The following is a 22737-nucleotide window of genomic DNA, read 5'->3' as shown; positions in this document are numbered from 1 at the left end:
TCGGTGCAGGTCCATGTGCAAATCTGTGTCCAGCTTCGGGGAGCAGGAGAAGGGGGAGAGCCAGGTCTGTGTGTGGAAGCTGGGCAGAGCCCGGCTGGCTGTAGAGATGTGCGGGCAAGGTGAGCAGGCCCCAGATGCACCCCAGCTCCAGTGCCCACTGGTGTGGCTGAAGCTCAGGGTTGGGGGGCGGTATAATCAGAGATCCTGAGAGAGAAGCCCTTAGGCCAAAGCAGTAAGTGGAACAGGCCAGGGCAGGAGCCCAGGAGAGATTTCAGAGGGGGCAGCGTGTGTGCACGCACACAGCCCAGGGTCAGGAATACGATGTGCAAGGGGCCTTTGGTGTGTGGCTATGCCTCCCTTCCTTTCGGATCTGCAGGCCTGAGCCCCTGGCCTCCTGAAGCTGAGGGAACGCACCTGATGGGCGGGGTGGTGGTGGTGGGGGGTGGTGGTAAGGGGCGGGGGGGTTGGAAAGGAAACTCAGCTGGAAGTGGTTTAGGCCTCAAAGCCCACATCCTGTGGGAGGGTCTATCAAGGGGCCTGGCTGTCACAGTCCTCAGAGCTAGTAGAGTGACAGTCCTCTAGGAGTAGAGATGGTCGACATCCTCCAGGGGAGAAGGTGGCCCAGAGGCTAGGAGGTGGGGTCAGTCCTGCCAGATCCAGGATCAGGAGGCCTCAGGCGGGCCTTCCCCCCTCCTCCTCCATCAGCAGCAGGCGGCGCCGGCCAGCCTCGTAATCAGCCTCGTCCACACTGACCAGCAGGCGGACAGCCTCCCGGCCCACGGCTTCACGCAGAGCCTCAGTCAGGAACACGCCCCGCAGGGCCTGCAGCAGGGCACCACTCAGGTAGTCACCCCAGAAGGCGTCCAGATAGGAGAGCTCTGAGAACTTGATGTCACAGACCACAGAGCCCAGGTCCCGAGAGCGCAGCACCGCCGTGGCCTGCCCAAACACGTCCAGCTGCCGTGCCAGGGCCTGGGGCCTCCGGGATGCCACGCCCTGCTCCAAGGCCGGCCCATGCTCGCAGTACTCTGCTCGCACCCTGAGCCGGATGTCTGCGGAGAAGGAGGGACTGGTCAGGGAGGGGCCGACACACGGCGCAGCGGGGCCAGGGGGAAGAGGGGGACCGCCACCCTCCCTCGCTCCCTCCAGCCTCCTCCTGCTGCCCCTCACTGTGGGCTGCACTGCACCAGCCCCACAACCTTCCCCCTTCTGGTAACCACACCCAAGTACGGGTGACATCCTCACTCGGCTTCTCTCTTGTGGTCTGACCTGTTACCTCCTGACCTGGTGGCCTTGCTCTTCCCCTCATGTGCCCCACTCCAGCCTCACCACCTCCTCGCTGCCCCACCACCCCCCCACCAGCAGGCAGGTTCCGCCCAGCCCTGCCTCTCCTTCAGCCCGGGGTGTTCTCTCCCCAGCGCCCATGGGACTTACTCCCTCACTTCCTACAGGCCTTTGCTCAGAGGCCACCTCCCCAGTGAGCCTACCTCGACCACCCTGTTTACCACCACCACCCGGCCCCGGGATTCCCAGTTCCCCTTTCCTTGCTCCATTTCTTCCCAAGGCACTTATCGCCTTCTAACCTACCCTAAGCTCTCCCTTACTGTCAGGCTTATCACCTGTCTCCCCCCCAATGTGAGCTCCCTGAAGGAAGGGATTTTTGTCTGTCTTGTTCATTAGTGTAGCCCCGTGACATACAGTAAGTACTCAATACACATTTGTGAAAGAACCAACGCACGAATGAATGGACTTGCTTTTAGGTAAGCAGCTTTACCCCTCTTGCGTCCTCGAACAGGGACATTCATGTGGGGCCAGTCATATCCTCAGCCCCACAACCACCAAGCAAGCACCAGGCCCAGGAGACTCAAGGCTGGAACTGGGCTGGCTCTACTGCAAGCAGGAGCTCTCTTTCCACAGAGGCTGCCAAGAAGGTGGGCTGTTAAGCCCATAGCTGCTGGGGGCCGTTTTGCCACCAGGAGGGGAGAGAATGAAACCTACACAAGGCCAAGGACAGAGAGGAAAAGACTCCTGAGGTTCATCACGTGTGCGTGGAGCACCTGGATCTTCAGCAATAACCAAGTTCCTTTTTGCTTAAGCCAGTCTGAGTTGTGTTTGTCACTTATAACCCTGCCTACATCCACCCAAATGTGGTGGCAGTTCTGTGCAGGGGACAGGACACGGAACTTCCAAGGCTATCCCTGTAAATGTGATCTCAGGCATATCACCTCCCTGTGGGATTACTGAATTCCCACCTGTGAATCGGGCTACTAACAGAACTTCCTCTGCACTCACAACACAGGCTATCCTGAGGATCTGCTATAAGCTGGAAATGACAAGCAGCAGAATCACAAGAACTCATTTAATTCACAAACGACCCTGTGAGGCAGGCCCTATTGTCACCCCAACTTACAGATGAGGAAATGGAGGCAAAGAGAAATGATTTGCCCAAGGTCGCACGGCCAGGGAGTAGCAAGGCATGACAGAGGGCACTGACTCTCCCACACCCGACAGAGCAGCCTCAGGTCAGTGGAGCTGATTCTAATCCAGGAGCCTTCAGGCGCTAGCTATGTGACCTGGGACAAGTCACCACCTCTCTGAGCCCAGGTTCCTGCCTAAACCTGGGGACAACCCCTACTGGAAAGCCTGTTCAGATGACGGTCCACCAACGGGTGCTAAAAAATGGCAGCCACCAGCAGCTCTGATGTGCCAAACGCTTTGCCCTTGGAGATTCAGCCTGATCAGCCCTGTGGGGCAGGGGCCACAATGAACCCATTTGACAGATGAGGTAACTGAAGCTCTGGGAGGGGAAGTGTCATACCCCTGACTCCTTTCACCTTTCAAAGACTGTGTCACCACAGAGCAGAAAGTAGAAGGCAAGTCCCTGCTTCCCCAGGCAACTTCTCAGCAGCACCCACTTCCTCCTCCCACCCCAAACCCCAAATGCTTCCTTTTTCTGCCTTGAGGGGAAGCTCACCCTCTCTGCTTGAGGCCCAGGAAAACCTACCTGGCCTTAGCCCCCAGGACTTCCCACAACACTCAGACCTGGCTCCCTCCACGCTAAGGATCAGATAAGACCTCTGGGGCCACATCCTGGACTCCCAAGTGTCTAACCACGCCTCCGTAGCGTGGGCTGGGAGGCAGGGGGCTGGAGGAGCAGCACCTGTCCAAGGCCACACGGGCTGCTCAGTGGCAGAGGCACAGAGCCTGGTGGCGGAGAACGACAGACCTTGAGGCGAGTCCTGGCTCCGCCACTGTCTAGCTGTGGGGCCTTGGGCATGTGACCTCACCTCTCTGAGCCTCAGTTTCCCCATCTGAAAAACAAACAAACAAGAGGTCCCTGCTGCACGATGGGGTCATGAGGATTACATTAGGCAACTCATGAAGCATGTGACCCAGGGCCTAGACGCCGAAGGCACCCCAAAACAGGAACTGTAATTTCAACACTCACCTCTCTACCACCACAGCCCCTGCCTAGGCCTCGCCCTCTCTCACCTGGGCCCCTGAGCCAACCTCCTCCCCTCCCCTCCTCCTTCAATCCCAGCTATATCCTCCCATACCCTGCCCTCCAGTCACAAGGGAAGTGGTCCCAGTACAAGCCTTACTCACAAAATGACCTATCCACCTCTTCTGACCAGAATGCCCATCACCCACCAAGGCCCGGCTCACGGGACCTGTGGCCCGCCCAGGTGAATCCCCTCCCAGATGGCCTTTATCCTCAGCACAGACTGCTACTAGACCTGCGGTGGAAACTGTCTATCCACCCAGAGCCCACCGGGCATGGTGGGGGTGGAAGGAGGACAGGATCAGGGGGGACCCTCATGTGTCCCATTCATCCTTCCATTCAACAGACATTTACTAAGTGCCAGGGACGGTGGGGAGACACGAGCCACAAGTGGGACTGGAAGACATGTAAGCCCCAGTCAAGGAGCACTTTGTATAGGCCAGACCCTACCCAGGTCTTAACCCGAGTCCTCACAGCACTTTCATTATCCCAAATACAGGTGAAGACATGGCCCAACCTCTGGTCTGAAACACAAGAGGACAGTACACAGAAGGGGAGGACAGGGAAACTCCACTGGAGAAAAGGAGAGATGTGTGTTATCTGAGCCACCACTCCACCCCAGCCCTGAATCATGGGCATCACTCTCTTTATTCCTCGCCAAAATAATTTAACCGTAGGTGACACTTATATAGTACTTACTGCACTACCGTCACACATTTCACATCTATTGACCTTTTTTTTTTTTTTTGCGGTACGCGGGCCTCTCACTGTTGTGGCCTCTCCCGTTGCGGAGCACAGGCTCCGGACGCGCAGGCTCAGCGGCCATGGCTCATGGGCCCAGCTGCTCCACGGCATGTGGGATCTTCCTGGACCTGGGCACAAACCTGTGTCCCCTGCATCGGCAGGCGGACTCTCAACCACTGCGCCACCAGGGAAGCCCTATTGACCTTTTTGATCATGCCTGCAACCTTATGAGGCAGTGCTATTGTCCCCTTTTTGTAGATGAGGAAACTAAGGCACAGAGGATGAGTCACCTGCCCAAGGCCACACAGGCAGGAAATGGCAGAGCTGGAGTTCCAACCGAGATGCCTGGCTCCAGAGCCCAAGCTCTTTTAACTATCCCTATCCTGTTTGCTGCCTCTCATACAACCATACACAGAAGTCCATAATTAAAAGACATTCCAAGGGTCAGGAGAGGAAATTATAGAGAACGATTTAGATCGAAACAATCAGAGAGGACCTCTCCAGGAAATGACACTGGAAGTAAAATGTGAAAGAGGACAAGTAAGTCGAGACAGGAAAGCAGTGAAAAGAGAAGAGCGACTTTCCCAGAAGAGATCGGTGTGTGTTAAAAGTCCAGAGGCAAAAAATGAACTTGGGGCATTCACAGGCTGGGGGCCAGCATGGTAGAAAAGGGTACAAGGAGACAACTGGAGGCGCAGGGCTGACCACGCCCTGGCAGGCTGGGGCAGGGAGTCTGGGGCCTCCTGAGCTGACCACACCTCTCTGCACCTCAGTGGCCTCCTCCATAAGACAACCTCACCCCAGTACCTGTTCTCATGGGGCCACTGTGAGGATTACAAGGCTGGATGCAGCAGGAAGGAAGTGGCCTCAGGATACCAAGACAACTCCAGCTGCTCTGCAGAAGCAGCAGGGCGGTCAGAAAAGGAGCCAGGGCAGCACTCAGGGAAGGCTGAAGGTGGCTGAATAGTTTCCTCCGGCCAGGAACACACCAAATGCTTGATCAACAGCATTTGTCAACAGTCCCTCGCCAATGGTAGGGAGATGCTCCCTGCCCCCAGGACGGAGGGTGGGGCCCTGTCTTCCTCCAGAGGAGAGTTGCTCCCGCTTCCTGCACTCAGGTGGGCCCCCACACTTTTTAAAAAAAAATAATAAATCTGTTTATTTATTTTTGGCTGCATTAGGTCCTCGTTGCTGCGCACGGGCTTTCTCTAGTTGTGGAGAGCGGGGGCTACTCTTCGTTGTGGTGCGCGGGCTTCTCATTGCGGTGGCTTCTCTTGTTGCAGAGCACAGGCTCTAGGCACGTGCAGGCTTCAGTAGTTGTGGCATGTGGGCTCAGCAGCTGTGGCTCGTGGGCTCCAGAGCACAGCCTCAGTAGTTGTGGTGCCCAGGCTTAGTTACTCGAAGCATGTGGAATCTTCCTGGACCAGGGCGGATTCTTAACCACTGCGCCACCAGGGAAGCCCCCCAACACTCTCTTGTTCCTCTACCCGACACCTCATCAGTCTCTCTTCTGGGACAGAATGGGCCGCAGAGGGAAATGGGAGGGGCTTTCCAGTGGGAGATCAGGAAAGGTATGAGGGACAGGCCCAGGTGAGCAGGTGAGCAGCGTTCTGTGCCAGACCCTGTGCCGGAGGCCAGGGATGACTCTCACTCAGGTCTTCCCTCCAGGAAAGGCTGGGGACACAGAGGACCTGTGCCCAGGAGAGAGAATCAGCCAGTAAGCTCTAAGGGACAGACTCCACCCTCCAATGCCACACCAATACCAGCACCTCCTCTGGACAAAAGCCGGCTCCCTCTCCTGCTCCAGTCTTTTCCCCAAGGCACAGCCAGAGTCACGGTGTCACTGTAAAGTTCTTCAACCTTTCCTGAACTAATGGATGGAGGCAGTGAGCAGCTGCTGCCACCAAGGGCAGTTAAGAGACAAGCAGCCTCTGCCTGCTTCCTAAAGGAAGAGAACAATACCACCTAGGAGGTGAGCTTGAAAAAAAACAGAAGGGGGGCTTCCCTGGTGGCACAGTGGTTAAGAATCCACCTGCCAGTGCAGGGGACACAGGTTCGATCCCTGGTCCGGGAAGATCCCACATGCCACGGAGCAACTAAGCCTGCGCGCCACAACTACTGAGCCTGCGCTCTAGAGCCCTCGAGCTACAACTACTGAGCCCGCGTGCCACAACTACTGAAGCCCGTGCACCTAGCACCCATGCTCTGCAACAAGAGAAGCCACCGCAACGAGAAGCCCACGCGCAGCAACGAAGACCCAATGCAGCCCCAAAATTAATTAATTAATTAATTAAAATTTTTTTTTTTTTTTTAAAAAAAGGGCATTTCCTGGCGGTCCAGGGGTTAGGATGCAGCACTTTCATTGCCAAGGGTGGGGGTTCAATCCCTGGTCAGGAAACTAAGATCCTGCAAGCCGCACAGTGTGGCCAAAATAAGAAAATAAAAAAACAAAACCATCAAACCAGAATCTGATCAAGGCTCTCCAGGCCCAACTACCAACTTTCAGGAACTACGACAGGGGAGCATGTTCAGTCAGTCCTACCACAGAGCAATCGGCAAAAGCCAGTCTTCGGGAAACACTACGCGACAACTACTTTCAACAGATACAAGGGTGGTGGGGGAGAGATCAGAGGTGATGGAGGAATCCTATAAATGGGAGAGACTTAAGAGAACCAATATTTATAAGAATTAGAAATTAAAACACCGAGCAAACACATGAGAGTAAGAAGTTATTGTTATTTTTTTGGTGTGATTTTTTTTTTAAGAATTCTTACTCTTTGTTTTTTTTTTTTTTGGCTGCACAGGTTGCAGGATCTTAGTTTCCCGACCAGGGACTGAACCCGGGCCACAGCAGTGAAAGCGCCAAGTCCAAGTCCTAACCACTGGACCGTCAGGGAACTCCCCAATTCTTATCTTCTAGAAATACACAGTGAAAAATCTACCAGTGAAATAAAAGGACACCTGGAACTGACTCCAAAACAACGTGGCTAATGAAACAAGATGAGCCATGACCTGACAACTGCTGAGGTTGGGGGCCGGGGAGCCAGGATTCGTTATGCTAATCTGTCTGCTTCTATTTCTTCTCCATAGGAAACACTGAAGGAAAAAAAAGCAAAGCGCAGCCTGTCATTCAAGTCCTCCCACTGCTTTCCATCATTTAAACAAACGCAAAGCCTGGCCCGTGGCTCCCAGGCTCTGCAGGATGGGCCCCTGGTCACCTCTCCTGCCCTCACCTCCTGGCAGCCTCCCCGCACTCCCTCTGCTCCAGCCCTGCCAGCTTCCTCTCGGTCCCAGCACCACCACTGCCATGTCCCCACACAGGCCTCTGCTCCTGCTGTCCCTTCAATCTGAAACACCCTGCCTCAGCCGTCCACACACTCCTACCTCTCCTCCTGTCTTCTGAGAGGCCTTCCTAGACCACCCTACCTTGAAAATCCACCTAGAACTGCATTTTCCATCATTCTCTACCCCCTCTCCCTGCTTGTTTCTCTTCACAGCTGACATCTGAAGTTTCTCTTCCTTCCCTTAGCCTTCTCCTCCCACCAGAACACAAGCTCCATGAGGGCAGGGGCCTCCAGTCCCTTCTGTGGGATGTAAGCAGGTAGTCAATGCTCTATAAACACACGTGGAACAACCAAATGAGCAAACCCGAGCTTCGGCCCAGCCCTGCCCCTCCGCACAATGGGGGACGGCATCCCTACCTCAAGGGCCGTCTTGAGAATTCAAGGTCAGGTGAGGAGCACGCTCAGCGCAGGGCGCAGTGGACGGCCCTGAGAGGGATGTGGAGACTCAGAGGTCCTGTGTCTGAGCCCAGGATCCCCCATGGCCCCTTCCTCACACTCTTGGGGTCTCCGGAGTTCAGTCTGGTTCTATCCCTCAGTGGAAGGCAGCTGCCTGGGGCTCAACCCCCACAGCTATCACAGGTGAGGAGGAGGCAAGAATGGCAGACCCGTTCCTCACTCAGGTTTGGAGGGACCTCCTTCCACCCCTGGGACTAGGCCATCTCCATTTTCAGGGCCCTACTGGGGAAAGCCTCACTCCAGCCCCACCCTGCCTGGTGAGTCAGCAGTCAGACCTGCGCAGCCACGCCCCACAGCAAGAGACAGCCACACCCAGGGTCACAACCTCCCCACCCTCAGAGAGGAGACGGAGGCCTCCAGCAGCAAGACCCCTCACGGCCTCAGCCTGGCCTGCTCCCTAGGGAGGCAGTGACTCTCTAGGCCACCCAGCCAGCGGGTGGCTCTGGTAATTAACTCCTGACTCTGGGGAGAGTCACGACCAAACAGCCACCCCCTCAAGTGCGGGCTGTCTGAGGACTCAGGCTGGCTCCACTGGCCTGTTCCTCCTGAAAGCAGCCGGCACAGGTGTCTACAGCCTCATCTAGGGAGCGGCTAGGACCACCAGGGTCTGGGGGACCGCAATGGGCACCGGGAGGAGGCAGGCTCATGCACTCTGGGGGCTGGAGGCTCTGCAGATGGCAGGAGGAAGCGCCCTGAGGCCAAGGTCTCCTGGGGGATGCAGAGCTGCTGCCACCTGCCCCTCAACCTTCCCTCCTATAATTCCACCCCCACCCACCCAGCCTGAGCCTCTCACCAGCTGATACCCTCTGTGACCAGAGCCTTGCCCAACTCAGAGAAGGGGGTACCAGAGGGGCGTGTGGGAGTGTGTGAGAGAGTGTGCGCCCTACCCGTGCCCGTGTCCTCCCCTCAGGACCAGTGAGAATTTCTTAAGGGCAAGGTCTGCATGAGTCTGCATAGCAGAGTCCCCTAACCCATCCAACCCACCTGTCTGCAGGTACAGTCTACCCTATATCCAAAATGTTTATTTCCTTAAGTCCACCTCCTTCTCACCCTCTCCAACGCCACTACCCCAGGCCAGACCTCTGCCTCATCCCTGTTGGACTGTGAAGCCCCTCCACTCGTTTCCCTGCTTCCACTTTGTTGGATTTATTTCATGTGCACCTACAGAGCATGTGCTACATGTCCAGCACTGTTCTAAGCACTTTGCAAATTGTAACTCATTTATTAACTGATTTTCCAGATGAAATCGGAGTTCCTTTAAAAACTGGTATCAGATCACTTCACTCCCCTGCTAAAAACCCTTGGAAAGCCCTTGACTCATAGAATAAAATCTAACTCCCATCTGCTCTGAGGCCTGCCAGGCCCAGCTGCTCAGCCCCTGCCTGGCTCCTCCAACAAAAAATGACATTGAGGGCAGGGGACTGTCAGGAAAGGCTTCCTGGAGGAGGCAGCACACAACACAATCCTTCAACTATGGGCAGGATGTAGACAAGCGAGTAGGCAACAGAAAAGACAGGGATTCCACTGTGCTGTAAAGATGCATGGAGCTGCTGCCCACCCACTGGGTGTCACACCCCAGATGAGGGCCCACTCTCCCACCCTTCAGCTCTACTGGCTGCAACGGGCACTGCACATGCACTCCCAAGGCACGCACAGACACCTACCACAGGTCACTTTGCCTTCTGAGGTAGGTCCGGCTGGCTCCTGCTGCTGCTGGGGGGTGGCTGGACCTCCTCTCTGCCGCCGTCTGGCGCCACCACTGGGACGGCCCCGACTCCGCCGCTGCCGTTTAGTTGGGGGAGAACCTGAGGAGAGAAAGATGGTGTAGGTTGAAGACCAGATGATGGGTGGAGCACCAAGGTGGGTGCCCAAGGAAGTGCTCAAGGCTGGACTCCACGCTGTCAGACCCTGGGTGAGCCCCTCTGCTTCCTGGGCCATAAGATGGCGAGTAAGTACAAGTTAGCATCATCTGGAAGGACAGACGAGCACACCCCACCACCTGGCAGTCCCACTCTCAGGTGTGACCCCAGAGAAACCCTGCCTACTCACCCCAGGAAACAGGCAGGACGCCAGGAGCTGGAGCTCTGTTTATAGTTCCTAACCACATAAACCTGAAGACAATGTAAATGTCTGGCAAAAAGTACACGGAGTAATTTCCACAATAGACTGCTTAGTGAACTAAAGCAAGTGAAAAACAAATATCTACAGTTTGCTATGTTTTGTATAAAAAAGGAGGGGAAACAAGAATATGTACATTATTTGCTATTTTTGCAAGATGAAACACTGTAAGGCTATGTTAGAAATGAATGAAATTGATTATCTACTGAAAGGGAGAAAGATACCAATGGAAATGATACTTCTAAGAACACCTTTTTTACATACTTTAGTTTTGACTTTGGAATCACGTAACTGTTTTACAACATACTCAAAAATTTAACAAGAAACAAAAGAAACAAACCATAAAATTAAACAGAAACAAATGAATCTAGTATATATAAAATCAGTAACAAGAAGCAGAAAAAAAGAAGGACCTTAAGTAACTAGGAGGAACATTCTGACTGTAAACTCTCAGTAGGATATACTCTGAAAACAATTAGAACCACAAAAATATCGTATGTTTCATTCAGTAGACACAGCAGTGGTACTGACGTTATAAATTTGAAGCTATTTCATTATTGTTGTAAAATAAAGCAAAATAAATCCATGTCTTAATGTTACCAAGAACCAAGATTTTCAGTGTAAGACAAAAAAGTCCTCGTAGGACTACTGAGCCCGTGTGCCGCAACTACTGAAGCCCACGCACCCTAAAGACAGGCTCTGCAACAAAGAGAAGCCGCCGCAACGAGAAGCGCGCGTACCACAACGAAGAATAGCCCCCACTAGCCACAACTAGAGAAAGCCCACGTGCAGCAACGAAGACCCAATGCAGCCAAAAATAAATTAATTTAAAAAAAAGTCCTTGTAGGGAATTCCCTGGTGGTACAGTGGTTACAACCTCACAGTTTCACTGCTGAGGGTGCAGGTTCAATCCCTGGTCAGGGAACTAACATCCCCACAAGCAGCGCAGCCAAAAAAAAAAAAATCCTTATAATGTTATGTTTGAATTGAAAATGCTAATGTGAACTTTTATGTGTGTGTGTGGTACGCGGGCCTCTCACTGTTGTGGCCTCTCCCGTTGCGGAGCACAGGCTACGGACGCGCAGGCTCAGCGGCCATGGCTCACGCGCCCAGACGCTCCGCGGCATGTGGGATCCTCCCGGACCAGGGCACGAACCCGTGTCCCCTGCATCGGCAGGCGGACTCTCAACCACTGCGCCACCAGGGAAGGCCCTAATATGAACTTTTACGAAAAGCAATTTCTAGTTCTGTTCACTGTAAGCGCCTAAAAACAATGCGCATACTCGGCACCCAGATCTTGGTCTCCAAATACCGCTGCCTCTGAAAGAAACCAGGCTTCTGGAAACAGCTGATTCCAGGGCTGGGGAAGGGAAAATACAAGTGAATCCTGGACATCTTGCAGTCCATCTTGCAGTCCTACAAAGCAGGAAGCACCCAAAGAATGATGGAGACACATCAAAAGGACACAGGATGTAGCCAATTTGAACATCAGGAAGAATAACTAATTGATTATAACAGTAAATAAATAAGAATATATGAGTCTATGGTGACACCCCTCACTAAGTAAAGAGAGGGAGGGATGGAGGGAAAGAAAAAAGTAAAAGTCCTCTTGAGAAAATGCCAGCTAATAGACATAGGAAAGAATTAGAAAACCACCATTTCATGAACACCAATATAGTAACTGGTTCAGGCAGAGCTCACCAATGGCTGCTAAACACACTGGGGATGCTGTTGGTGAACACGACGTGCCAAAGTGTCATCTCATAGATTATTTACTAACCACAAGGGGAAAAAATATCTCTGTACGAAGGACAAATACAGCAGACACCACCTTAACCAAGTGATCGAACTTGCTCACTCACAACAGGAAAACCAGGCCTCCTGATGTGAAGACCACGGCATCAACCAAGGAGCATTCCAGCCAAAAACACGTAACCTGAATCTAACCAACTCTCCAAACCCGATTCCCAAACTACAGGGGACAGACGGATAAGTTAAATGATACCATCAGGAAATTATCAGGCATGTCCGGAAACAATCAGGACATTGCACAAAACAAGTGGCCTGGTCAATGTCATGGGGGGAAAAAAGAAAAAGGTACGGGGTAGCGGTGGGGGGGGGGTTCCATAGTAAGAGATTAAGGAGACTAATAACTGAATGTACAGCAACACAACTATGAGTGGATCCTGAAAGTGCAGACAATATTGAGAAGATCTGAAAATGGACCATTAGGATATCAGAGAATAAGTACTTCTGTCCTTTCTTAGATATGACAGTAGTCTTGAAGTGGTTTCAGACAATCTTCTGATTCTCAGGAGATGCCTGCCAATTTCGGGGTAAAGTGTTCTGATGCCTATAATTTACTTTCAAAGAGTTCAGCAAAAAGAAAACAGAATTAGGGACTTCCTTGGTAGTCCAGTGGTTGAGAATCCACCTTCCAATGCAGGGGACGCAGGTCCGATCCCTGGTCGGGGAACTAAAATCTCACATGCCACGGGGCAATTGAGCCCGCAAGTGCCTCAACTAGAGAGAAGCCTGCACACTGCAACAAAAAATCCCAAGTGCCGAAACTAAGACCCGACGCAGCCAAAAACAAACAAATAAATATTAAAAAAAAGAAAAAACAGAATTACACATACATGCACATAAAGCAAACCTGGCAAAATGTTAAAATTACTGAGTCTACGTGGAAGATACAAACACATTCACTGCACTCATCTTTCCACTTCTCGGTATATTTGAAATACGTTTGAATGATTAAAAACTTGGGGGAGGGGAGGAGAGTGGATAAATTAATTGCCATGGCAATTAAACAAAACCAATTAGAAACCCAACATGAATAAATCTCAGAAACATGTCCAACAAAGACAGCCATGTGAAGAATGATACCCATGACGTGGTGCCATTTAAATGACATATAAAACCACAAGAAACAACTCCGTAAGTTGTTTCTAGACATGTGCTTTTGCAACAACAAACACACACACAAACACAAAGCAAAAATGAGACAGAATCACCCCCACGGGCTCCTTCCTTGATGGGTCAGGATGGGGTAGGTTCATCAGGGTTCAGGAGGGAGAGAGAGAGACTGCTGGCGCGCCCACAGGGCTGGGCTCACCTGTCTCCCACTGACCCTGCTCAACATTTGAAGAACTCCTTGACTGCTGACTGCGACGGCAGCCGCCCTCCGTCCTCTTTGAAGAAGAGCTGGATGTGCCATAGCTGGAGCGTTCTGGAGACACTGTGGGGAGAGAAGAATGGAAAGAAGTATTCAAAGCCTGCGACTTCTCCCAGGCCCAGCCTCCAATTCCCACCCCCTCACCCCCACCCCAGAAGAAAACCTGCCCCACAGGGTGCCTGAGTTCCCCAGAACTCAAAGCCCAGATACCCACTCCCTCTCAAACACCTGCAGCCCAGTAATTGTTCGGCGCCTCCCGGGGTAAAAGTCTCATCACCTTCTGGGGCCACCCAATCCACGTCTACAGCAGCTCCAACTGTCAGTTATCCTGTAAGCTGAGTTATGGTCAGGATTCCTGCCATGCTGGCTGCCCCCATCCATCAACTGCCCCCGGCTCTCCCTGAGGCCCCGAAGAGTAAGCAGGCCTCTGCAGGGTCCCCAAATCTTCTCTTCCAGAGCCTGACCTCCAGACATATTTTTCCAAAAATGCTGTCAGTTCTGCACAAGGGATGCCTTTTTCCTGGTTACCCAAATCCCATGGGCTTACCCTGGGCAGGAAAGCTCACAAAACCCCTCCCTAAACTAGCCACAGCACCTCTAGTAATCCCGCCAAGGGCTCAAAAGCTCAAAGCCAATGCACACAAGGGGCTCTTCACCTTCTCAGGACTGCTGTCCTATAGGAGCACTTCCCTTACAAGGATTAAGGGCACCAACTCTGGAGACAAACCAGCAAGGTTTAAATCCTAGCTCCCACTTTCTAGCTGTGTTATCTGCAAGCTCCTATGTGGCATGGCTTCTCACCTACCTCTGTGCCCTTACTTTGACCTCTGCTCCTGCCACACTGGCCTCTGATAATGCCAAACTCAGTCCTACCTCAGGACTTAAAAGCTTGTCTTTCCCTCTGCCTGGAATTTCCTACTCTGAGATCTATGCACCAGGGTGGCAGTGCAGCCTCAGTTCAAACGCCAACTTCTCAGAAAGGTCTTGACTGGTTATGGAATCTTTTTTTTTTTTTTTTTTTTTTTTTTTGCTGTACGCGGGCCTCTCACTGCCACGGCCCCTCCCGCCGCGGAGCACAGGCTCCGAACGCACAGGCCCAGCCGCCCGGCGGCATGCAGGACCCTCCCGGACCGGGGCATGAACCCGCGTCCCCTGCATCGGCAGGCGCACTCCCAACCACTGCACCACCAGGGAAGCCCTGGTTATGGAATCTTAAGGGGGCCTCCTTTCACTCTGAAGCATTCCACTCCCTACTTCCTCTCTCTGCTCCATTACTCTGTTTCAGTCCTTCCATAACCACATCTAAAAGTAAATCGTTCAAATAAAGTCATCTTCATATACAGAATTTAAAAAAGTAAATCGTTCACCTGTCTTATAGTCTTGATACTCCTCCCAAATGTTTGTTCCTCATGGAACACTTTGTCAGTCCCGTCAAGCTGTATCTCCTGTTCCCTATTCCCCGGGCACACAGGATTCAGCTGTTATATGTGGGCAATCTGCCTAAATTCTCCAACCTACTGCTTTCCCTGTACAGTGGGGACGGTGACAGGACTTCCTCTTAGGATTACCGGGAGGATATAGGATGATAGTACATATGAAGAAGGGCTTACTGCCGTGCCCGGCAAGAAGTAAGCCCTCTGTAAACAGACGCTACAAACATCACTATTGATGTAGCCAAATCTCACAGGCTCACCCCTCCCAATGCTATGCCTCCTCCCTCTTGTGTTTCTCATTGATACCCTGGGAGGAGGAAAGAGTGCGATGGGACACGTACTGAGATGGCACTCTCCATATCAGACACCGTGGAGGCCCAGCGAAAGCAAGGCCCTCTCCCCACCGGAAGTCTGTCACCCTCCCATTCCACGATACCTGGCCAGCGCCTCTTGCGCGCCAGGTGTGGCAGCAAGTCGTGACGGGACAGCACGCGCAGGAGTTGCCCCAGCAGCCGCAAGTTGCTCTCGTCGCACTGCCCGCGGCGCTCCAGCTCCAGCAGCAGCTCCAGGCCGCTGCGGGCGCGGGCCAGGCCGCCGGCGGCGCCGGGAACCTCGTCCAGCAGGAAGGTTAGCAGCTCCAATTCGCACTCGGTCAGTTGCCCGCCCACCACCTCGAACATACGGTGAAGCGACAGCATCCCGTAGTAGTCCAGGCACTCATCCTCCTCCCAGCTCGGGGCCGGGGTCGACCCGGACAGCGCCATACCCGGGGGAGGGGGGCGGAATAAGCTCAGAACCAGGGCCTAGAACACACACAGCGGGGAGGGGGCAGTGGTCAGCGACGCGGAGGCCCGGACCTCACCCGCGCCAGTGCGTCTCCCCTTCCGAGTGCCGCCGGGCAGGGCCACCCTCACATCCCAGCCGTTTTAGCCTCCCCCTTCTCCCGCAAGAGAATGGTATCGCCCGAGGTCCCCTAGTAACAGGTCCAGACGCCAGACCCCTCTTGTCCTCCGACCAGTCGGGCAGGCCCAGCCCGAATGCCCCTCCCCAGGTGGTATGTTCCGAACAAGCCTCCCACCCGACTAAGTGACTCGGTCCGAACAAGCCTGGGGGCCCAACGCGGGGCACCCCGCCAATTGCCCTTTGACTATCGGTACTACTGTCCAGACATGTTCCTTGGCTGCGTCCAGAGGTACTGTCCGATCAGCCCCACAGCTCCACCTAAGTGGTACAGTCCGAAAGTGACCCTCTGCCCCCTACAATGGGACCGACCAAAGCAGCCCTTCGCTCCACACAGGTGGCGCTGTACGAATCCGACCCCCTCGCCCTGTAAGGGCGGTACCGCCCTCTCCCCAGCACCCAGGTGGTCCGGTCTACCCGCCACCAGTAGCTTGTAGGCCTCTCCACATCCTCACCGAATTCCGGCGCCTCACGACTCCTGGGCGACGGCCGCGGCCACTTGTTTTGTATCTTTCTGGCACCTTCTCTATTATTACGCCTGCGTCACCTCGCTCCTCCTCCTTCCCCCATCTCGCGCAGGTGCGACCGCCACGCCCCTTAGGCGCAAGCGCAGAGAGAGGCTTCCAAGCCCCTCCCTCCGGGCCCGCCCCCAACCGTAACGTCCGGCCGCCCTGTACTGCGCCTGCGCAGAGCGAGAGCGGTTCCGCGTCTGGGCTGCATCTGGTACCATTTTGCCGGATAGCTTCTGCCGGTGACATAAGCTACAGAGTCCTTAGTGCCCTCACGACCTGTTGAAACTACTTATGTCACTGACTACAGCCCCCTCCTTATCACGACCTAGACGCCCACATTAACCACTGCTCCCAGCTACTCATGGCAAAGGACCACAATCACGACCGTACTGGCTCCGAGTAGCACCCAGGTCCCTTATGATCCGGACTTGGACTCCCCTCCGTTAGACTGCCCCTTACTTCTTTTGGAGACCTACATCCCATCTGTGCCATCTCATGATCTCGACTGCAATCCCTCCTCATCCAACAGAAATCCCCCATCTATAAGTTCCTTCCCCAATCAAGACCAAGACTCCCTCATCTCATCTTAGGAATCAATACCTCCTTCCTGATTACAATAGGCCCCTCCATCTCCACTGTGCACCTCCTGATGGCGTCCATCAGGACTCCCCCATTACACTCAGACTCCCCCCTCAAGGAACTCTTAACGCCCCCCCATAACCCCTTCCAATCTCTGCTCTCCAAGGTCACGGGGACTCCCAATAGCCCCTCTTTAAGCTGCACCTGCCAGTTTCACTCTGGCAAGAGCAGGTCTCTCTCAGGAGATTTGGCATCAAGGCTGCATGTCTGAGCACCGCCACCCTGCCCCCCACTTACGTGACTCAAGGTCAGGGCCCGCTCGTGCCTTGAGACAAGGCCCCTCCCCGGACCTGTTCCCACCCCCGGAATTATCACGCCTTGGAAGGCGGAAGGCCTGGGTCGTGCCTGGCACTGGCTCAGCACTAGCTCTGCTTGGGCTGAGGCAGTGACCTCCGAAGAGTCCCTTCCCCTCTCCCTGATGGCAGTTGTCACCTATTGAAACCCAATCCTGGCCCGGACACACAGTAGGCGCCCAATAAGTGAATATCATTAAATCAACCAAAGAGGGTGAGGGAAGGGAAAGCAATTTTACAAACAGGGAAGGACTATCTATGTCCATGTTAGATAAGTTAAAGTGAGCATCCACGGTGTATCAGGCCCTGTGCTGACTGCTTTTACCTGTTTGATTTCATCCAATCCCCTCAACAGCCTTTGAGGTGGACGTGATTCAAGCCCATTTTAAATAGGAGTAAAAGTGAGGCCCAGAGAGGGGAAGTACCCCAAGTATGCTTGACTCTAAAGCTGTGCTCTCAGAGATGCTCTGTGTCTTTAGCTATGAAATGACAGTTCTGTCAAGGTCTCCCGCCACCCAGTCCACTCCATGATCCTTGCTTTCCAGTGATGTTCACTTATCTCCACTTCACTTTCAGACTTGGCGGAGGAGCGGCCCGGGAGAACTGCGCAGGCGCTTCTCCGAGCCCGGAGCCCCGCCCACAGGGCACAGTTGTGTGCGTGGAGAAACTCGCCGAGCCCCGCCTAATCGTCCATACGCAGGCGCAGGAGCGCGTGCCCTCCGCTTTCGGCTCTGATTGGCCGCCGCGGGTAAGGGCAGCGTCCAATGGGAGGCGTGGATAGTGAGGGGGTCCCACACGCCTGGAGCTGAGGGTCTGTGTCAAGAGCGGCGGGGCTGCAGGAGGCGAGAGAGACGGGTGAGGGCGCCGCGGGGCGGGCCGGGGAAGAGAGAGCTGGGCTTACGGAGAGGGCGGAGGGAGAACGAGGGGGACTCCGGGGGTCGAGGAGCTTTGGGGCCTGCGCTAGGGCGGGAGCGACGCGGCGTGGAAAGAGAGTGCTGCTTCCTCTGTGCCCTGGACCGTTGATAGAGCGCCTGAGGTGTTCCGGACCCTACGCTCGAGCTCGCCCGGCCCCCACCGTTTGCAGGGAACTCTCAGGTTGCGTAGTTGATAAGTCTGGTCAGAGAAAAGGGATGTGTCTCAGGAAAGTTGAACTTCCAGGGCCCTGGTGGGTTCTTTCCTGGAAGGACTTTTATTGGTCTACTGTATAACAAAAACCCATCCGTTCCCCCAATAATTCACAGTCCAGGATTGGGAAATGGGGAATGCAGACTAGGAAAGTCCACATATCAGGTCCTTCGGGCCATCTTCTAGACCTTTACTGGGTGCCTGTTTTGTGTAAGCCTTGCGCCAGGCACTGGGCCTCGCTGGAGGGGAGTTCTCTGTCGGGAGTGGTGCTGTAAACGGTGCAAAGCTGAACTGTCAGGCCCCTGGTTGACTGTTTCCAGGAATGTCCGTTATTGAATGGCTTTTGTGTGCCAGGGCCTGAGCAGCTCAGAAATTAGTGAGGGAGTTGGAAAGTTTAGCTCTTGGCCTTTCTGCGAATCATTTACTTAAGGAGCATTTACTGGAAAGCAGCTGATAGCAGGGCCCTGTGCTGGGCCTCGTTCTTGTGGGAATTCACAGTCTAATAGGAGGGCTGGTCTGGTGGGAAAAGTGGAATGTGCACAAGGACAGTTAAACTCTCGGGGCCACACTTCCTGGAGGGAGCATAATTCATTCACCAGATCTACTCAGTGCTTATTATGGTGAGACCTGTGGGAGCTGGCTACACATGAGCAACTTCTGTGTGCAGAGCTGGAAGCTGAACGCCACCTGCCCTCTGGCACTAACAGATGAGTTGAAGAAGAGATGGAGGTGGTGGGGATTATATTTGGAACATTACTGCCTAGGCCTGCATGGGCGGCAGTCATTTGCTGTAGGGACTCTGGGCCCCTGTTGTGTGAAGGGGCCTGCGTTAGGTTGAGCCCACACCTGTAGAGGGAGGGATGGGGCACGTAGAGGGAAGTTCAAAAGTTAAAATCCCTGTCCTCGGTCAGTGGCTTTGTTGGTGACAGCAGCCCCTACAATAAATCAGACCTGCCCTGCCGGCAGGCTCGGTCTGGTGAGAGGCGCACAGACTCTATCCCAAGTTCATGATATTTGCTGTGATGGAGGTGGCACAGTATACTGTAAGAACCCCAAGGAGGAGGGAGTGGCCACCACCCTATGGATGTAGAGTCTGCTAGAAAAGAAGAGAGAACTTCGTTGGCAGAAGGAATAGCAGCATCAAAGACTTAGGGTTCAAAAACAACATTTCTGGAGAATTACAAGTAATGGTTCTATCTAAGCTTTACAAAGTACCAGGGACTTTGTGGTCAGTACTACTTTTAGTCCATTTCACAGATGAGAATGCAGTCTCTGAGAGAAGAAGTAAGTGGTGGAGCTCAGATTCAACCCAAGGGCAGTCTTGTCCAGAGCCTATGCTCTTAAACACCTTGCTACATCTCTCTGTGTACAAGTAGATAGAGGAAAGATGCTGCACAGAGAGGAAACTGCACAGGCCAAGGCCAAGAGACCCCAAAAGGCACATTCTGTTCTTGGAAAGGGTGTGACCAACCCTCTGGGTAAGGAGGGTGGCATCAGAGGCCAGACTGAGAAGGGCTGTCTCTCTTCTGCAGATACCTGGCTGCCATGGGGTGCAGTTCAGCTACAGGGTCACAGGCTCACTGAAGACTGAGATATAAATATTGGATCCAGACTTGCTGATTGTTAGAGGCTGGTGAGTGATGGGATGGGCAAGGGAACTCCTGAGACATCCCCCCTCCCCTTGAGTTCCTGGTCTCACTAGGCACTCCCTTCTTTCTCCAGGTACTGCCTTTCGCACAATGGCAGAGGTGGTGGCTGAGGCAGCTGAAGTGGCTGAGATGCCAACACAGATGTCACCAGGGGCAGTGGAGATGTCAACACCGACGTTAGGGGAGAAAATGGAGATGTTAACGGAGGTGACTGAGATGACACCTGGCGAGGCCCTTGCCTCATCCCTCTTCTTCCAGTTCATGTGCTCTGAATGTGGCAGCCTCTACAACACACTGGAAGAAGTCCTGTCACACCAGGAGCAGCATGTGCCCACTGTCACAGAGGAGGAGGCGCTGACCACCCAGGACACTGGCCTGGAGCCGGAGCTGGTGCCAGGCACTGAGGATGGGCCTTTCCAGTGCGGTGAGTGCAGCCAGCTCATCCTCTCCCCCAGCGAGCTCCTGGCCCACCAGGATGCCCACCTGCGGGAGTCTGCAAGCCAGATCCAGTACCAGTGTGGAGACTGCCAGGAGCTGTTTCCCTCGCCTGAGCTGTGGGTGGCTCATCGGAAGGCCCGGCACCTTTCTGCTGCTGCAGCAGCTAAACCTCCGGTGCCGCCTCCTCTGCCTCCCCTCCCCTCCCCACCTCCACCCCCTGCTCCACCCGAAGTCAAGATGGAGCCCTATGAGTGTCCTGAGTGCTCTGCCCTGTGTACCACCCCTGAGGAGTTCTTGGAGCACCAGGGCACTCACTTTGACTCCCTAGAGAAAGAAGAGCGCAATGGGCTAGAGGAGGAGGAGGAGGGTGAGGATGAAGAAGATGACGACGAAGAGACAGAGGACGAGGAAGAGGCAGCAGCAGAGGTTGGTGATGATGCTAAGGGAGCTGACAAGTCCACAGCCAGCGAGGCCCAGGGCTGTGGGGATTGTCCTCAACGCTGCACCTCAGCAGGGGCACGCCGGCGCCACCGGCGGGCGTCCCGTGGCCCAGCGTCAGTGGCTCACCCCTTCCACTGCAGCCAGTGCCAGCGCAGCTTCAGCTCGGCAAACCGGCTTCTGGCTCACGGGCGGGCCCATGTTGGTGGCACACACGAATGTACAACCTGCTCTAAGGTCTTCAAGAAAGCCGCCTCACTGGAGCAGCACCTGCGGCTGCACCGCGGCGAAGCCCGCTACCTCTGCGTGGACTGCGGCCGTGGCTTCAGCACAGAACTCACGTTGGTGGCCCACCGGCGGGCCCACACCGCCAACCCACTGCACCGCTGCCGCTGCGGCAAAACATTCAGCAACATGACCAAGTTCCTCTACCACCGGCGCACTCACGCCGGCAAGAGTGGGGCACCTCCCATGGCGGCGGCGGCGGCCGCCTCCCCGGCTCCTGCCGAGCCCACGCCCCCCGCGCTGCCCCCTGCCCCACCTGCCCAGCTGCCCTGCCCGCAGTGCACCAAGTCCTTTGCCTCCGCCTCCCGGCTCTCCCGGCACCGGCGTGCGGTCCATGGGCCCCCTGAGCGGCGACACCGCTGTGGTGTCTGCGGCAAGGGCTTCAAGAAGCTGGTCCATGTGCGCAACCATCTGCGGACGCACACGGGCGAGAGGCCCTTCCAGTGCCATTCCTGTGGCAAGACTTTTGCTTCTCTGGCCAACCTCAGCCGCCACCAGCTGACCCACACGGGTGTGCGTCCCTACCAGTGCCTGGACTGTGGCAAGCGCTTCACGCAGAGCTCTAACCTGCAGCAGCACCGGAGGCTGCACCTGCGGCCAGTCGCCTTTGCCCGTGCGCCCCGCCTCCCCATCACCGGTCTCTACAACAAGAGCCCCTACTACTGCGGGACCTGCGGCCGCTGGTTCCGTGCCATGGCGGGCCTGCGACTGCATCAGCGGGTCCACGCCCAAGCTCGGACGATGACACTGCAGCCTCCCAGATCACCCCCTCCTGCCCCGCCCCCGCCCCCCGAGCCTCAGCAGACTATCATGTGCACCGAGCTCGGGGAGACCATTGCCATCATCGAGACATCCCAGCCACTGGCACTTGTGGACACGCTGCAGCTGTGCCAGGCGGCACTGGGGGCCACTGAAGCGAGCGGGCTGTTACAATTGGACACGGCCTTTGTGTGACACAGCTGAAGAGCAACAATAAAAGAGTTTGGTTGCAGAATCAAGTGTGGGCACCTCTGGGGAGAAAGGGGGCCACGCCCTGGCAAGCCACTCTGGCGCCCACCGGGAGCCAGCATTCACCCACCCTGGCCTCTTACTCACTCACTCCTCAGAATGGCCCCACCAGGCGTCACCTTTCTTTGCCTGAGGGGACACTGAAGCTCTGAGACACGATATGATGTGTCCCGGTCACCCCACTGCGTTGCAAAGCGGGGTTCTCCAAGGCTCTTTGCATCACCCTGGTGCCCAGCAACATCAGGTAACCTTTCCTGAGCCCCAACCATGTGCCAGCTCTGCTGGGCCCTGTCACATACCTCTTCACATCCTCTGCTTGTCCCCCCAGCCCTAGCCTTCTCTGGACTCTGGGCTCCCAGGACTTGGCTCTGCCTGGTGGAAGAAGGCACTTGACTTCTCTGGGCTTCCTTGATCTCACTTTTGACAACGTGGAGGGCAATCTGTAGGTACCCCGGTATTCAGCTGCAGGTGGGTGATGTTGGAAACCCAGGAATGAGTCAGACGTGGGCTCTGCCCCAGGAGCCACGCAGTGTGGTAGGAGGAACACCCACAAATACAGATGGCCTTGCTCTCTGAATGTCTTGTTGATTTATTCAGCCTGGGTGTTCTAAGGCC

General features: G+C 54.8%; 2 protein-coding genes across 2 annotated transcripts; one reads left to right on the top strand and one right to left on the bottom strand.

Annotated features, from left to right (window-relative positions):
- Positions 1-535: 535 nt before the first annotated feature.
- DEDD2 (death effector domain containing 2) lies at positions 536-16287 on the bottom strand. Its single transcript, XM_082862006.1, has 5 exons — positions 16191-16287; positions 15212-15578; positions 13283-13405; positions 9711-9851; positions 536-1052 (listed from the first exon to the last, which is right to left on the bottom strand). Exons 2-5 carry the CDS (start codon positions 15537-15539, stop codon positions 673-675), a joined length of 972 nt encoding a protein of 323 aa, XP_082718132.1. The 5' UTR covers positions 15540-15578; positions 16191-16287; the 3' UTR covers positions 536-672.
- A 3587-nt stretch (positions 16288-19874) lies between these two features.
- Positions 19875-22353, top strand: ZNF526 (zinc finger protein 526). Its single transcript, XM_082861861.1, has 2 exons — positions 19875-19937; positions 20027-22353. Exon 2 carries the CDS (start codon positions 20044-20046, stop codon positions 22066-22068), a length of 2025 nt encoding a protein of 674 aa, XP_082717987.1. The 5' UTR covers positions 19875-19937; positions 20027-20043; the 3' UTR covers positions 22069-22353.
- Positions 22354-22737: the final 384 nt, after the last annotated feature.

Source organism: Leucopleurus acutus (genome assembly GCF_964270905.1).
Source record: "Leucopleurus acutus genome assembly, chromosome: 20".
NCBI lineage: Eukaryota > Metazoa > Chordata > Mammalia > Artiodactyla > Delphinidae > Leucopleurus > Leucopleurus acutus.
The sequence above is the reverse complement of the archived record's forward strand: the minus strand, read 5'-3'. Positions and strand labels throughout refer to the sequence as shown.